The following is a 17,168-nucleotide window of genomic DNA, read 5'->3' as shown; positions in this document are numbered from 1 at the left end:
ATGAAAAGAACGGGTTTTGAGCTATCAATTTCTATCAATTGCCTCCCATAGAAAAAGGGAAAACAGTTTACTCTTTATATAGGAAACATGCTTGTTTCAGATTAGTCATAGGACTTACAAGATACAAGCACAATTTGATTAATGAAACCTTATGTTATTTAAAAGAATATGACATTTTTTTTCTAATTGAGATTTCTGTACAAAATATGGTTTACTTATTCACCACGTTCACTGAAAACTGATATTACAACATTTATATGCAATTGCAGCATTTTGGTTTAATCTTTTGAATGCAAAGTTCACACATTGTTGTCAATATAATGGAATGTTATGCGACTGGTATACAAGTGAGAGGTTTAGCTAGCTATAAAACCAGTTTTAATCCACCATTTTTCTACATAAGGAAATATCTGTACCAAGTCCGGATTGCGACAGTTGTTCTCCTTTCGTTCGATGTGTTTGAGCTTTTGATGTTGCCATTTGATTAGTGACTTTCCGATTTGAATTTTCCTTGTAGTTCGGTATTTTTGTTGTTTTCCTTTTTTCAAACATTAATGCCAAAAAGCGGTAACAATTCCCATGTATTAAGGATCAATTCTGAATAGATATAAGAAGATGTGGTATGAGTGCCAATGAGACAACTCTCCATCCAAGTCACAATTTGTAAAAGCAATGCATGTTTAAAAATTGTTTAATACAGATGCGCTTATGTTAAGCCGTTGAAATTTGTTCTCTGTGTAAAAGAGATTTTAAATATATTACACAATTAAGACAAAATCATATTCACTATATAAACTCATCATAGATACCAGCATTAAAAGTATGTAAACCAGACGTGTAGACTAGTGTGATGCTTTGTATGCTATGATGCAGCATTTCAGAATCTAGCTCATTCTTATTTCTAAGTACCTTAGTCATTTTTAAGTATTTTAGCTAAACTAGTTTACATTATTGTTTAGAGGCCAGCTGAGGCCCGTCTCCGGATGCGGGATTTTCTCGCTGTGTTGAAGACCCATTGGTGGCTTTGGGCTGTTTTCTGCTTTTTGGTAGGGTTGTTGTCTCTTTGACGCATCCACCGTTTCCATTCTCAATCTTATTAGAACACATATAAATGCTTATACTGTGAGAAATGAAAAAAAAGATAAATAAAAGCATCACGTTTATTCGGATTCAACTCTAATTCAGTTGAAACATCCCCAAATTTGATAATGGAATGATCATGTAAGATGATATGTTTTGAGGTTCAAATTCAAACAACATGCCTATCAATTATGTAATCTCATAATGATTGAAATAAAGAGCTTGGCAATGGGCAGAACTACAAAAAAAAAATACGCACAACTATAAATTCAAACATTCAAAAAGAAAAATAAAGACGAGCATTGGTTTTTTAGTATGTTATTCGTATCTTAATTTTGGAAATATAATTTTGACATTAATGACAGTTTTAAAGTCCCCTTGCAGAAGTGTAGGATAGACCTTGCTGGTCAAGCTTTTTTTTTATATCTAATATGAATACGAATAAAAGGAGGCAGGAACGCATCAAGGAGACAACAGTTTAACGACACAGAAAAACAAAACAGTTTTATTCTAGCTTATATATATTTGCATTATACAATAAAAAATACTCTGCATATTGAATGGAAACCAAATGCATGCTGTCAATTGTAAATGAAAACCATTTTTATTTTTATTAAATAATGTATAAATATGCTGTTTGAGATTGATAAGAAAATGGTGGAATACTTTATAAATAGATGTATTTGAAAATCCTACTCCCATTAAATACTTTTCATTCATTGCAAAACACGAAATGACCCATAAGGACTTTTTAAAGAATCTGTCAAACTAACCTGACAAGATGTTTTCCTGCAGTCTATAATTGATGAATATGCAACACAAAACAAAAATTTTACCCTTGGCACACCCCATTAGACTTTTAAACATCGTGGCTAATTACATATTACATTCAGTAATAATATTTAAAAAAGTATTGCAATGCAAGTTAGCACATTAGCACATCAAATCCAATAAAATTGATAATCATACAATTTTGTCATAGTAAGATACCTCTCAAAATTGTATTAATTAATATGCAAATGATTAAATATTTATATAATAAATTGACAAAAGCTAATACATCAGAATGATCACACAACTTTGAAACGTTAAAAGTTGGAACAACTATGTCTGTTTTGAATCAAAACACAGAAGTGGTATATAGATTAATTGTTAACCTTTGAAACTTAAAACAATTAAATGTGTGTATACACTATAAACAAAATGCTAAGCTTATACATTATGCTTATGTGCTTTTCTTTGAAGCATTGACTAGGTTACAATCTTGGTCAAAATTAGAACTATGCAACCCTATAATCCAATTTTGGTAACATGCAATTGTGAAAAATGGCAGTTATTTACATAACTTTTACTTTTTGATAGTCGATTAGAATGACATAACTTTTTGATAGTCGATAAGAATGACACCGAGGAATGCATGTAAGATCATCATTGCTTGTTGGTATTGAAGATGATTGAGTAGTGAACAGTGATCTTGGAGAACCTTTCATTGGTGATTAGGATAGAAAAGCTTTCTGAGATTTCATTTCCTACACATTTTTAAATCGTTGAAATCTGTGAATAAAACTTTAACAAAAAGCTTTTTCAGAATGAAGACCTCTATAACAATAAAAAAACATGCGAAGGAAAATAACATCGGTTTAGAACTATAAATTAATATTATTAACTTATCAATGGAAGTAACTTACATATATAGTTTCAGTACAGTGACTGTACAAATGTATTTACAAAAGTCTCTTCAGTTACGTTCGAATAAGAAAATTTTAAAAGGCCAAATAAAGAACGAAGTTGAAGAACAATAGTTTCATTTGTTTTCTTTTTCTTTTCAAATCACTTTGTTTTGATAATTTTGAAAACTTACCATGTTTGTCCTGTTTGATCTTCTTGTTGGTTTTTCGTGGACTTTCTAAGTTATGTTGCATTTGTATATCAGCTACCATTTCATTAAACCTAAATACAAAATATTCGACAAAATGTAGTGTTTCCTCTTTAAAGGAAGATATAGTTCCTTGTCTCTTCGAAAAGCAGTGTTACCCTTGCCCTTTAAAATAAATAAGGAACCGTATGCGTCCGTTCCTATTAGAATAAACTTTCGGCTCGACTAATTACATTTGCGGTTTACAGGAAGAAATGGAGGGAAGATATCAAAGAAAAGTCATTCAAGAACATCATTTCATAATAAAATAGAGAATGGGAACAGGGAATGTGTCAAAGAGACAACAACCCGACCAAAGAGCAGAAAAAAGCCCAAGGCCACCAATGGGTCCTCAACACAGCGAAAAAAAATCCCGCACCCGGAGGCGGGCTTCAGCTGGCCCCTAAACAAAAATGTGTACTAGTTCAGTGAAAATGGACGTCACACTAAACTCCGAAACATATAAATGAACCAAAATTAAAAAACACATACAAGACTAACAAGGGCCAGAGGCTCCTGACTTGGTGCAGGCGCAAAAATGCGGCGGGGTTAAACATGTTTTGTGAGATCTCAACTCTCTCCCTATACCTCTAGCCAATGTAGAATAAACAAGAACAAAGCACAGCAATACGCACATTAAAAACCAGTTTAAAAGAAGTCCGAGTCCGATGTCAGAATAGGTAACAGATGAAACTAAGTAAAATGACAATGATACATACATTACCAAAGTACTACTAGCAGTTACTGACATGCCAGCTCCAGACCTTAATTAAACCTACTGAAAGATTATGTCTTCATCATATGAAAATCAAACACAATCACTCCCGTTAGGGGTTTAGTATCATACCATCATAAAATATATGAGAAGAACATAACCCGTATCATGCCAACAACTGGTTTCAGAAAAAATGTGTTTATTTCCGATGCAAAGACCCTATAATTGAATCAATATTAATTCCAAAAAATGCCATCTTTAATGACCTGACAACAGTATAATCATATTCAGTTCAACAGTATAATTGTTTTTATAAAAAAGGAACTGATATTGAACAAATGGCTTTTTTGTGATTTTGTTCATTTTGAGTAGCTGTTTTATCTTATTACCAGGTATTTCTGAAACAAATATTTATTGTATGTCGTAAGGTATATTATTCTTGCGATCAATCAAATCCGAATTTTTGTCTGATGCAATTATATGATTGTAAATATTTCAATGAAGACTATTCCATTGAATTTTTTGACGCTAGCAAATAGGATTTTCCTCATATTTTTACTCTTTCATCTATTTCAGTGCCATCTGCCGAAGTTTATTTCATAACAGGACCGTCTCTGCGTCCATCCGTTACTCACGTATGGACACTAAAGAGGTTGCATTTCTCTATCGATCTTTACAATAATTTGTTTTCAAATTTAGTATCGGGAGGGTAAGAGCCTATCATTTCAAATGTAGGAGGTCAAATCGAAACACATAAATTATATAAATTCTGGCATCGTTATTATCTTGTCCGAAACACTCAGGTTGCTGGATATTTCTATGGAGTATGTAGGATTTTTGTCTTTAAAATGTTGTATCGCATGTTGTAATATATGTGTTTAATGCAGGACCTTATTGTAAAATAGGCGTAGTGTTAAATATGCTATCCTGTTAAAATAATGGAAATTATTATTATTATATTTGCAGCAAATTAGTAGATGTAGTTATTTTAAAGTAGACTGTGTCCTCCAAAGAAATAGAATATGACAAAAACACCATCTCTTAGTAACAAAATTTACGACATATTCAAGGGTAAATGTCAAAATTTGTCAACCCTAAAGGTTGTTTTCCAGGAGAGCAGTCCGAAGTGAAATAATTGTTTAGGGTTGACACTTGTTGATATTCACCGTTTCAAATGAACAATAGAATGGCATTTCGAGCCATTGAAAATGCCGACTAAAGTCTCTTGCACATTCCTGACTGAAGTAACATATTGTGATAATACTTATGTCAAAAAATTATTTTGTATCCAAAAATGTCTCTTATGTACAACAAAGGTAGACGTTTTCTGTAAAATAGTTATTGCCCCGAAAAGGCTTTTGTGACTTATTTCGTCTTCTCACAGTCCATCGGAAATGCTCATAAATTGACTCAACATGTAAAAAGTAATCTACAAAAATACCAAAATCCGAGGAAAAATCAAAACGGAAAGTCCCTAATCAAATGGCAAAATCAAAAGCTCAAACACATCAAACGAATGGATAACAACTGTCATATTCCTAACTTGGTACAGGCATTTGTTAATTATAATTTTCTCTTTTGTATCTTTCCCCTCTTTTATGCATATCTCGGTTTCCGATTGGTCAATGTTATTGCTAAAAATAATATTTCTTTAGTTATCTCAGTTCTGTATGAAAAGTCAAGAGAAAGAGTCTGAATGACATTTATCGAATGGGGGAAATTTGAGTTTAAAGATAGAAACTCCTAACATATTAGACATACCTCAAACAACACTTATTCGACTTTTGTCCACAGAATCATTTACAAACTTACTATCTGGATGATAAGTTCTATTCAGAGAAAAACTAACAGGTTTTTGGGAAATACTTTTTATAATTTATAATTCAATGCGAGATTAACATTTGCATTGGGCTGTGAGAAGACGAAATAATTACGGTTGACATCCTTGGAATGCCTGTTACGAATGATTCCAACAATATAAATAGGTGTGTGATTAGGGACTTTCCGATTGAATTTTCCTCGGAGTTCAGTATTTTTGTGATTTTACTTTTTTTTTATACACCATTTTGTAAATAATTTAATGTAAATTTATGAGATAACAAGTTTCAGTGTGATAGACAAGCGCAAAATCGAAATATAACGGAAGTTCGCGACCGGATGATATTTCTCAAATATTCGAGTTAGGTGCCTTGTGTTATATCAAAGTATATAGGTAAATATTTTTTCAGGGACAAGTACTTGTGGTATGATTCATATAATTTGACAGAACTTATTGATACACTTAACAGGAGTGACGAGAAAGTGTCACTGTAAAATCAGATTCTAAAGACCCTACCCAGCACCTAATCACACCCCCGATTATTTCATTAAGGCGGTGGTCTCTGTTTCGTTTTGTGTTCAATTGCTCATAGGGTTGTCCGTTTTTCTTGGGATTATGTTTTTTTAGTGCCACTTTTTTTCTCTCTTTTTCATGACATGTCAAATTGTTCAATTCATTTCTTTATATCCTGTGATAGTCTTAATGTATTTCATGTTGTCGTAATAAGCAATGAGATTTTCGGATGATATGTGACAAAACTGATTATCTGTTTTTCCAAAAACATATATCTTCAGCAAATAGATGTGTCGTAATTAAAGGCTCAATAGGAACTTGTAGTTGTTATGGGTCACACACAAATAAAGCATTTGCTGACTCACTAATCATAAATACCTGTTTGTCAATTTCTGGTTTTTCAGAAGCTGGCTATTGAACGAATTGATATTAAAATCTTCCGACTCAACATTACTATTATAATTGTCACAGTCATACATCTGGCAAAACTTGGCAACATCTTTCTCGTCACTGTCATTGGTGGCATCATGTATATGCTCTCTTTTATGTTCATTTGCATCTTTCTCGGTAGGACTTGCAGAAGATATTTGGGATTTAATGTCGGGTAATGTTAAAGTGTCTGTTCTATGTCTCGTCTGGCCTTTGTTGTAAATTTTTGCAATATCTGTTTGACTATCTTTAGTGTCTTTATTGTTGCAAGACCATTGCGTCAATCGAGTTGACTTAATAACGTCAACGTATACTGTTGGTAAGTAAGCACAGATCTAAAAAGAAATACATTATAGTCGTCGAGATGTTGTGTTACTAACCCACAACAGATGACTACTGTAATTTCAGTCCTGAAATTGATATGTCTAAAATACCAAATGCTCCTATGTACTTCCCATGCATGCAGTGAAAGGGAATTTTTAATTTAGCATGTATCTTGACAATGATATTATCAAACAGTTATCTATATATATATATATTTCACGGAAAACGGTTTTGAAATGAAGTGTTAGTTTAACTGTTAAACTAACACTTCATTTCAAAACCGTTTTCCGTGAAATATATATATATATAGATAAATGTGAAAAAAACCAAAAAAAAAACCAAAAAAGTAGTTAATTAAATAACTTTTAGTCCATTTTGAACATTAATATTTATATATATATATATATATAAAATACAGGTCTGGAGCTGGCAGGCTAGTAAATGCTAGTAGTCCTTCGTTTATTTTTACTGATTGTTTATTTTGCTTAGTTTCTTTTGTTACCTATTCTAACATCGGACTCAGACATTTTTTAAACAACAGGCATAAGGGAAGGGTTGAGATCTCACAAACCATGTTTAACCCCGCCGCATTTTTGCGCCTGTCTCAAGTCAGGAACCTCTGGCCTTTCTCAGTCTTGCATGTTTTTTGTTTTTTATTTCGGCTCATTTATGTATTTCTGAGTTTAGTGTGATGTCCATTTTCGCTGAACTAGTTTACATAGCTAAGCACTAAGCTAAAAATATCAATAACTTACCATAACTGCTATGGTCTCTGCATTTGCAGCAATATCTTGACCGAAACAAGTCATCCCAGTTACACTTGAATCAGTTTTGTCGCTTAATGCAAACATTGAATGAAAAAAACCAGACTGCAACGGTGAACGTTTTTCCAGCTTTAGAAAGTCAAGCGAAGAAATTGACTGATCATCATAGCAAAAAGCACTGCTGTGTTTTATCATTCCCCTCGGTCGTGTGAAAATAGTTATGCCGACACCAGTTGTAACAGCGTACGTAAATAGGCAGTTTGTGGAAACATTGTTGCTGGATGTATGCATACAATTCTATTTGAAAACAAAACTGTATATAAAGCATATACCATTACTATTCAAGTGAATAATAAAATATGCAATGTGCAAAAAAACATTTTGAGAATTTGTATTCATATATTGGATTTAAATTAAAAACAGAATTGTGTGCATATCTCATTCAACGTGCTTGAGCTCAAAGTTTAGCAGTAAAAAAAAACAATAATTAAAGTTTGAACATCGAGTTAGTATAGAATAAACTTCACAAAGGAACAAGGTAAATGTGCTTGTTTTTTGAAAGGACAATATACGATATATGTAATAGAGTGTACTATAATTTCATTTTAAATTTTGACGATGATTTTTGTTTTATTGCCAACTATGTGAAGGGATAGGTTCCTTCGAAAATAAAATGTGCAGTTTTGATTTTGGTATCTATTGTATTTGGTGTGTTGCTCAGTATTCATTTTTTTTTATAATAAGTTATGTAGACTTTTTTTGGTCTTTTCGTCGTTTTTCGTTGGTTTTTTTTTAAGTTGACAGTTGAATTTTGTAGTTTCCTTGTAGGGTGTTGTAAATTTGTATTGGTCTTTTATCATTGCTATGTTAGTCATTATATGTTGGGTTTTTTATTTGATAACCGTATATTTAATTGCTACGTCTGTATTTTTTTTTTTTAATAATATGAGTACCGAAATATTGGCCTGAAATTATTAGTTCCTTCACGGACTGACTGTCAGCTAGAAGTGGTACTAGTTATTTGCAGTCATATAAATGTCACAAAATCAGACAAGCTCATGCTATAGTACGTTTGACGATATGTACAGAAAATGCTGATAAGGTATCATGAACAAAGTGTGCAAGTAAGCAATTTAATATTAAAAATCAAGAATTCGGAAATAAAAAAATAGTCACCTAGTGAATATTTAGATTAAAACGATTCTTTAGCTGGAAATTTTGCAAGTCAGATAATAGACAGCACGATAATACAGTCTAACACATGTAACAATATCGATTAAGACTATTAGATTTAAATTCTGAAGGCCTTGCTAACAGTAATCAAATTATATAATATCAAAGATTTTTTTTCAAATTTTGCAAAGTATTGAGTAAGGTGGTGGTTAAATAAAATATACAATGTTGTATGAGAACAATGAAATTGGCGATTAGTCTACGATATTTTCATGATTGTGAAATATTAATTAAATTTAAAATGATTATGACTGACTGACTAAACATTTATTTTATGTTTAGAATGGCTTTACTCTTTTATATTTTTGGTTAAGTGATCCAACACCCAAGGCATAATGGGTTAGGAAAAAGTGTTAAAGTGACACTTGGGTGGATACCTAAGTATAAAACGGTTGTCTTGCAATAGTTGATATAAAAGAAACACTTTTTGCATTTGATTGTACAGAGTTTCCATAGTTATACAGTGACATAATATTTAAAACCACAATATACGTTCACTACAAATTATGAAAACCCCCTTGAGTGTCCTGATGACACAACTTACTAGGCAAATTGTGTTATAACAGTCCGAAAAAAAATGATTTTAGTATAATAGTAAATTTTTAAGGAAAAATAAGTATCACAAAAATCTGAACTTCAATTCAAATTCAAAAATGGAAAGTCCATAAAAACTGACAAAATCAAACGCTAGCAATCAACTGAAAAAGTGAAAAACAATTGCCATATTCCTGACTTGGTACAGACATTTTCCAAGAAATGGTGGGTTAAACCAGGTCATATAGCTAACTAAACCTCCCATTATAAAGCAAATTATGTTGGTTTAAATATCATATGATTATTCAATACATAATATGAGTCTTAAGATAAGATTGATAGGAATTATTCTTGTGTTTTTTGCTTTTGCTAGAAAGATGGAAAATGTGTTGGTTCCTGTCAATATACATGTACATGTACATAAATATACAGACGCAATATGCAGATGTTTTATCATATCTTTCAGTTTTATGACTTATAGTCTAGACATGCAGACATCTTATACGTTCAGGTATTCCACATCCAATCTTTTATGGTAATATTCTATACAAATCACAAAAATGTCGTCATTCATATCAAAAGCTAACCAAACCTTTAAACAGACTTATTCAGAAGGGATATAGTTACGATACTGTTGTCAGGTCATTAAAGATGGCATTTTTTGGAATTAATATGGATTCACTCTTAGGGTCTTTGCATTGAAAATAAACACATTTATTCTAAATCCAGTTGTTGGCATGATACGGGTTATGTTCTTCTCATATATTTTATGATGGTATGATACTAAACACCTAACGGGAGGGATTGTGCTTGATTTTCATATGATGAAACATAATCTTTCAAACAGTTTAATTGAGGTCTGGAGCTGGCATGTCAGTAACTGCTAGTAGTCCTTTGTTAATTTATGTATCATTGTCATTTTGCTTAGTTTCTTCTGTTACCTATTCTGACATCGGACTCTGGCTTCTTTTAAACTGAGTTTTACTGTGCGTATTGCTGTGTGTTTGTTTATTCTACATTGGCTAGAGGTATAGTGGGAGGGTTGAGATCTCACAAAACATATTTAACCCCGCCGCATTTTTGCGCCTGTCCAAAGTCAGGAGCCTCTGGCCTTTGTTAGTCTTGTATGTGTTTTTAATTTTAGTTCATTTTTATGTTTTGGAGTTTAGTGTGACGTCAATTTTCACTGAACTAGTACACATTTTTGTTTAGGGGCCAGCTGAAGCCCGCCTCCGGGTGCGGGAATTTCTCGCTGTGTTGAAGACCACAATCACAGAAGGAGTGATAAAAACGTTCCTTAAACTTAAATGGTTAGGGAAATTAACGTTCATTTTTAATGGAAACAAGGTTACGGGCAAATGTGGATGCTTATCTAAGGATCTACTCTAAAGTGTTTAATCACATTCTTTTTCAATTTTCTATTAATATCAAATCTTTCTGCGCTTTAAACTATTAATTCATCGACTCATTGAATACAGCTTTTTCTAAAGTAATTGGGTAGTGGATAACAAAAATGTTTAAGGTCACGACAATCTAAAATTGTGAAGAACCTCACTGATTAAAAAAAATACACCAAGGAAGATTTCCTCAAAATGCTGGTCTTTTTGATCGATAACATATTTGTTGAGTCTGGGGGCTTGATATTTCAACAGACGGTAGGTATTCCACAGGGTAATAGTGGTGCACTGACTTTATGCTCGTGCAAATTTACACTTTACGAACTTTATTTGCTTCAATGTGGTCCTTAGACATAAACTGATACCTCCAACAAAGTTACAAGAATGGACGACTGAAATCGACATGATATAAGTTGAATAATCAACATCTCGAATTGGTTGACTGGTATGTATCATCTCTCTAGCGACATGTTTTCGAAGTCTTAGATCTCAGATCACAATAATTATACCGATAGTGTCCTATACCCGTTGCTGAAATTTGACTGGGTTTGGATTCACATTGCTGGTGATGCATGCATAGCAGGAGACACAACGAGACATCACTTTTTGTTTGTTGCTTTGACTTGTATACTTTATCGATTTATGTTATTTGAACATAGTTTAACTACAGTTGACTTCATTTACAATTCCAACATAACTTATATATATCTCATAATTGGTAAGATATTTCCGAGTTTGCTATAATTATTTCCTTGAGATAAAGTTATTTCCTACCAGGAAGTGAAAGCAGTATCGATCTAAGTGGTAAAGTTGATGTTATACCCCTTCATGAAACATCTGTGTACAGCAGATGTCAAGTGATATATGTCAATTGTCGTAATCGCAACCACGTCCTCTGTTTGTCCATTGTAACATTACTGAATGCGGATTTGTGCTTGCATCAGCAACAGTACGGTTTCCACATGTAGTGGACGAACTGCTTTCCCTTCCTAAGATGCGGTTTATATGGGGTTCGTGTTGTTCAATCCATTGATTTCTCTGTTATGTTTTTAAATCTTGTTTGTCGTGTTGTCAATTTTATTTTTTTATGTCTGATTTTATTACATTTCAGATCGATTCCATCTTTATGTTTTATTACTCTCTATGTATGAGAGATTCGAAATTGCTCTGAAAATAATTTATCTTTCTAATTCTTTTAGATACCTTTTGCCAACTATTAACAAATTCTAGATTTTTAAATCATGTCTCATTAGAAGTAAAAGAAACTTAATGTCTTACCAAAAATATCTCTGCTGACATTTCGTATCCAAAGGATGTTTTTAATGAGCGTACTTCCTTTAAATAAGGTTGAAGGAAATCATAGTTTTGGAGTCTCTTCTTGTATAGAAATGGATTGCCTGCCATGATGCTTTTCAGCATTTCAGTCATATTGCCTTTATTGTCTGAAAAACATGATACATTTGTTTAAATTCTCTATTTAATATTAATTGTAGAGTTTAATCAAAAAGGGTGTCATTAATCACAATATATATCCTAAAATGAACCCCACTAAATAACATCGACCAATACAAATATACTCCGTCAAACAAGATATAGAGATATTCAGTGGTTTGATTATATATTCTAGCCAAATACAGGCTCAGAAAAACTGCATTGGCAAGTATCCGAGGTCATACCATTCATTAAATTTCTTATTTCCTAAACCATTGTTGATAAAAACAGAAAAAAAAATAAAGCTCGAAGCAATACATATATTTAACAACAAATTTAAGAACAAAAATTTGGTCACGACGAGAAGCTTTCAGTTTCATACAACATGTATCCCATCTTAAAACATAACTTAAATCAAATTTGCCTTGATAATTTTTTTAGATTCTTTTGACTTAAATAAAGTTTAAATTTGGAACTCATTTAGTAGGGAAGACAATTATACATGGAATCAGGATTGAATAGAACTCTGTTCAAGATACGATCGTTAAAATATATTGCAAAACCATTCTGAGATAAGTGCAGATTATTTTATTTTGACGCATTTCCTTTGCCCAATCTGCATTGAACACGATTTGTCTGATAAACAGTATTTCATATGTTTAAAGTTTATAACCATTTTCATCATCCACTATTACTTAATATTAGAAATAAGACATAAATGGCGTGTTTTTGGTGTGTTTACACAGTGCTAACTCACATATAAGTATAATATATTCATATGCTATAACTGTTTTGTTAGTCTATTAAATTATATAATTTAGAACTTAACTCTCGGAACACGATTTCTTTAAACATTAATGTATGTGTAACACCAATTCTCGCTGTATACTTAAGCTGATATGAAGTAAAAATATTAGAATGAACAACAAGCATATATGTTGCAGAGCCTTTTCCCTGTAAGTTTGCACTTTTGTCATTTAACGTAGCCAGGATGTATTTTTTCTTCTTTTTATGTCATGGCGCAATGGTTTAATAATCAAACTTTTATCTTTACTCGAACCGACTTGAATAGTCTTTTTTTTTCATGGGTGACTATACTAACAACGGTTGTTTTATAAAAATGATTTAATTGAAGCCCACATAAAAGTATGCGAAAAGGTCTTTCAAGCAATCCTCTCCATTTAAGAAAGGTTAAACTTCATCGAGTTTAATATTAAGAAAAAACAAAGAAATACACACAACGTCTTCATCATGTTTGCAAACTCCTAGTTTCTCATTTACAATAGGAAATAAGTCGCGTAGTTAAAGACTGTAATCATATTCCATTCCGCTGGACACCTGGTTGTCTTTTGCTAGCAGGATGTAGGTTGTATTGGGTGTTCTCGGCGTCTTCTTGATAATCTTTTCGTTTGGCATGTACATTCCATCACGATTTTATGTAAATGTTCTGTCAGGTTAGAAACCTCGTCATTGGTTGTCTTTTATTGTTTCTTTTTTCTCAATTTAAAGCATTTGTTTTTTATTACAGATCTTTGATAGTTTTACTTCAATTGTTCACTATTCGTTTGAATCGGTACAACTTAAACCTTGCTTTTTGTTTTATTTCTATCATTTTATGCCGCCTCGAGGTTGTTTTGTTAAGTATTTCGATTAAGTTACCGAATTTTTAGGGTTTATTCAACATTTTCTTTCATTCCTAAGGAAATATAACTTCGTGTAAAGATAACAGATCGTAAATGTATATATTCAATTAAGCAGCATAATTCTTCATAATTTTCATTAAATAACAGATTTTCGGGCTAGAGAAGAATTTATAAAAAAAAAAATTATTTATTGTTTTATTATATTTCAATGACACCCATTAACGGATAAACATTATACATGTTATATGCTTGAGTGAAGACCTGGCAAAAACATTTACCTGCAGTCAAACATATATAGAAAACATCAGCAGTGCTATCTCCAACAGTTGTTGCATACCATGCCTTTGATCCTGGTACAACCAAGGCGCCGTTTGTTAAAGCAGGAAATAACAAGTTGTTGTGTATTATCCAAAAACCAGATTCCCATGATGAAACTGTGCCAAGGATGCCCTGTGTAATATTAACACAATATTTTGCCTGTATGATCTGTGTCGGATGTTAGATAAATGGTGCTTAGGTGTTTGTCAATACTGTATTTTCAAATGAAATGATGTCATTATAATTGAACTTTAAAACCAATTGCTCTTTACAAATAAAAATCATCAATTAAAAGTTATATCAAAAAATACTTATTTTATCATTAACAATCAATCCCTATAATTTGAGAGCCAAGGACGAATAATTACAAATCCCTGAACAGCGATATGGCTATAAAGGAAACAAAACAAACAACTTCATTACACAGAAATAAACATTGAGCCTGGAGAGCATCATGAAATCATGGGGATAAACTCCGGTGCTCCCTAAAGTGGTTCCCGTCCTTCAGTAATGGAACAATGGATGACATGATTGTAGTACCGACAAGTTGAACATTTCCATGATCATCTGTGACACATAACATAAATGTGAATTAATAAGATATGGAATCGAACAATATGGTCATTCTATCGCATTTGTGACTTCAGTTTATGCTCTTACCTAGTATAAGATATGCTTGATTCGGTGTGAACCTTGACTTCCTCCAGCACAATAGCTTTTCATTTTTGACTTATTGACAATACAGACTTTAAATATTTTTCTCTGTAAATGCCTTATTGTATTTTGAAGGTATTAGCCAACTTTTTCTGTGTAGTCTTTTCTTTATCATTGTAAGTTAGGCGTGCTGTCCTTTGTCATGTGATGTGCTTCATTTTTATGGAAATATTAAACAAACAATAGTTTTGAGTGTTTTTGATGAAGGTAAATACAGAAAACAGCTCCGAACGTACAAAATCTTTATGTTTTATTTTCCCCATGTAATATGAGGAGTAAAAGGAAGTATGAATGGAAATGGAACAGATTGTAATAGTTACATGTATTGTTCAAACCTAGATAGTTACAATATTATACATGTGTTTAATTTGTCTTCCGTTTTAGGTAAGATTATAGTATATATAGTCACTAAGTCGATGTTTCTTATCTACATTTCAGATAGCATTGTTATTTTATTAACACAGAATTATTTCCAATTTTAACACCACTTTAATAATAATTACATGCATCCATTTGGAATATGTTGGAATACTGAATTTTGCAGCAATATCTTTCACATTTATCAGATCACTGGAGTATATAATATACTCGGCCTCATTGTTATGTATAACTGATGCCACTGATCTTGATAAAACACTGTCATTTCTTTCTGGATAATGATCCTAAGAAAAACAAAATAAAATTCATTTTAAACAAACGAATAAATGGCACAACAGGTATTCCTTAATAATTACCAATTTAACATGATAAGTCAGTAGAATTTAAAATTATCAAAATCATCTTAAGGATTAATATGAGCAACGAGACGATACAAAAACATGACTGTGTTTATAGTCGGTGCATCAAATTTTGACCAGCAACTGCAAATTTGGAGTTATTTATAAACATGAAACAATCGAATAAATGTAAATGAATTATATCAATTTCTCCAAAAAAATTAAATGCAAATAAATGAAAGTAATATACAACAGATTATCGTAGGTGTCAATAGTAAAATGGTTTTCCAAATCAAATGAATCAAATATTATTATTGTCCTAGCCACAATTCTGTGTTCATTTTCGTGTATAAGACATCTTCGAATACGACTGTCCACTGAAAGTGTACATGCAATGAAAGGAATAAATATCATTTAATCAGGCACTGATGCAATGATGCTACACCAATAATAGCTAACAAAGAGAACGAAATATTTAATAGAAATAAATCACATACACTAACTAGAAAATTACTTTAAAATTGCGAATACTAAGATTTATTCAAAAAAAAGGGGAGTCCATAAAACCTGACCAAAAAAAAACGTTCGACTATATCAACCAACAATCCGAATGGAAAACTTATTCCCGACTTGGTACTTTCATTTGTATTGAAAATGGTGGACTAAACCTGTTTTGTTGTATAGCTCACTAAGCCTCCCTCTTGTATGACAGTTGTTTATAGTTCCGCTATGATGACATATTTGGAGAGCAACACAAAAAGTAAAATATCAAAAATATTGAATATTCTGATACATGTTAGTTGTTTGGTTTAATTTACTGTTTCCAAATATTTCTTTTGATTTTTATCATCTCTCTCTCTCTCTCTCTCTCCTCTCTCTCTCTCTCTCTCTCTCTCTCTCTCTCTCTCTCTCTCTCAAACATATCTCCCTCTCCATCTATCTATGTATTTATCTCTCTTGATAATTCTTATCCTTTATAATTTTAACTTCAATAACCTTTATTCTTTGTGAGTTAGTACTATCAATGTAATTATGAAAGTATGGTCTTTCTTTCTGCTGGAAGAGTATCCACCATGACACGCTTTGCCCGTCAACGTTTTGACATAACCCGTAAACAGACACCAGGACAGAAGATAAAACGACCAATAACATGTTAAACATCTGTAAAGGAAAAAAAGTAATACAATAATACTAACGACACATAGTTTATTGCAACATTTGCGCATGTCATCAATTAATTTTGAAAACATCAAATTTTAATGAAAAAATATCCGTATTTTCATGCCAGAACTGACGTACAAACTACTGGGCTGATGTTGCCATTTGAAGTATAAATAGCTATATTTTAACGATGACCTTACTTGATTGTAGATGTTCTGTAAGATTTTGGTATGACTGCCAATTGAATACTCATCCAAGGGATCAAAGGACAAAAGGCGAACGATACCAATTCAAACCAATCAGTCGAAAACAAGCTGATTATGCCCTGCCAAAAACATTAAACAATTAAAGAAAACAACAGTTAACAAATCACATCAAAGAAAACTAAAGACTGAACAACACGAACTCCAAAGTACATAACGTGTAGTTATTAAAGCCCATGCATGACTAAACTCTGAACAA

The 17,168-nt window shown here is 32.1% G+C and overlaps 1 protein-coding gene across 1 annotated transcript; it reads right to left on the bottom strand.

The window, feature by feature from the left end:
* Positions 1–6,410: 6,410 nt before the first annotated feature.
* Positions 6,411–16,697, bottom strand: LOC127728917 (uncharacterized). The gene is made up of 6 exons (XM_052236496.1): positions 16,542–16,697; positions 15,333–15,491; positions 14,076–14,247; positions 12,002–12,165; positions 7,551–7,856; positions 6,411–6,806 (listed from the first exon to the last, which is right to left on the bottom strand). Exons 1-6 carry the CDS (start codon positions 16,695–16,697, stop codon positions 6,411–6,413), a joined length of 1,353 nt encoding a protein of 450 aa, XP_052092456.1.
* Between the last annotated feature and the right edge of the window lie 471 nt (positions 16,698–17,168).

Source organism: Mytilus californianus, unplaced genomic scaffold (assembly GCF_021869535.1).
Source record: "Mytilus californianus isolate M0D057914Y unplaced genomic scaffold, xbMytCali1.0.p SCAF_2, whole genome shotgun sequence".
NCBI classification, from domain to species: Eukaryota; Metazoa; Mollusca; class Bivalvia; order Mytilida; family Mytilidae; genus Mytilus; species Mytilus californianus.
The sequence above is the reverse complement of the archived record's forward strand: the minus strand, read 5'-3'. Positions and strand labels throughout refer to the sequence as shown.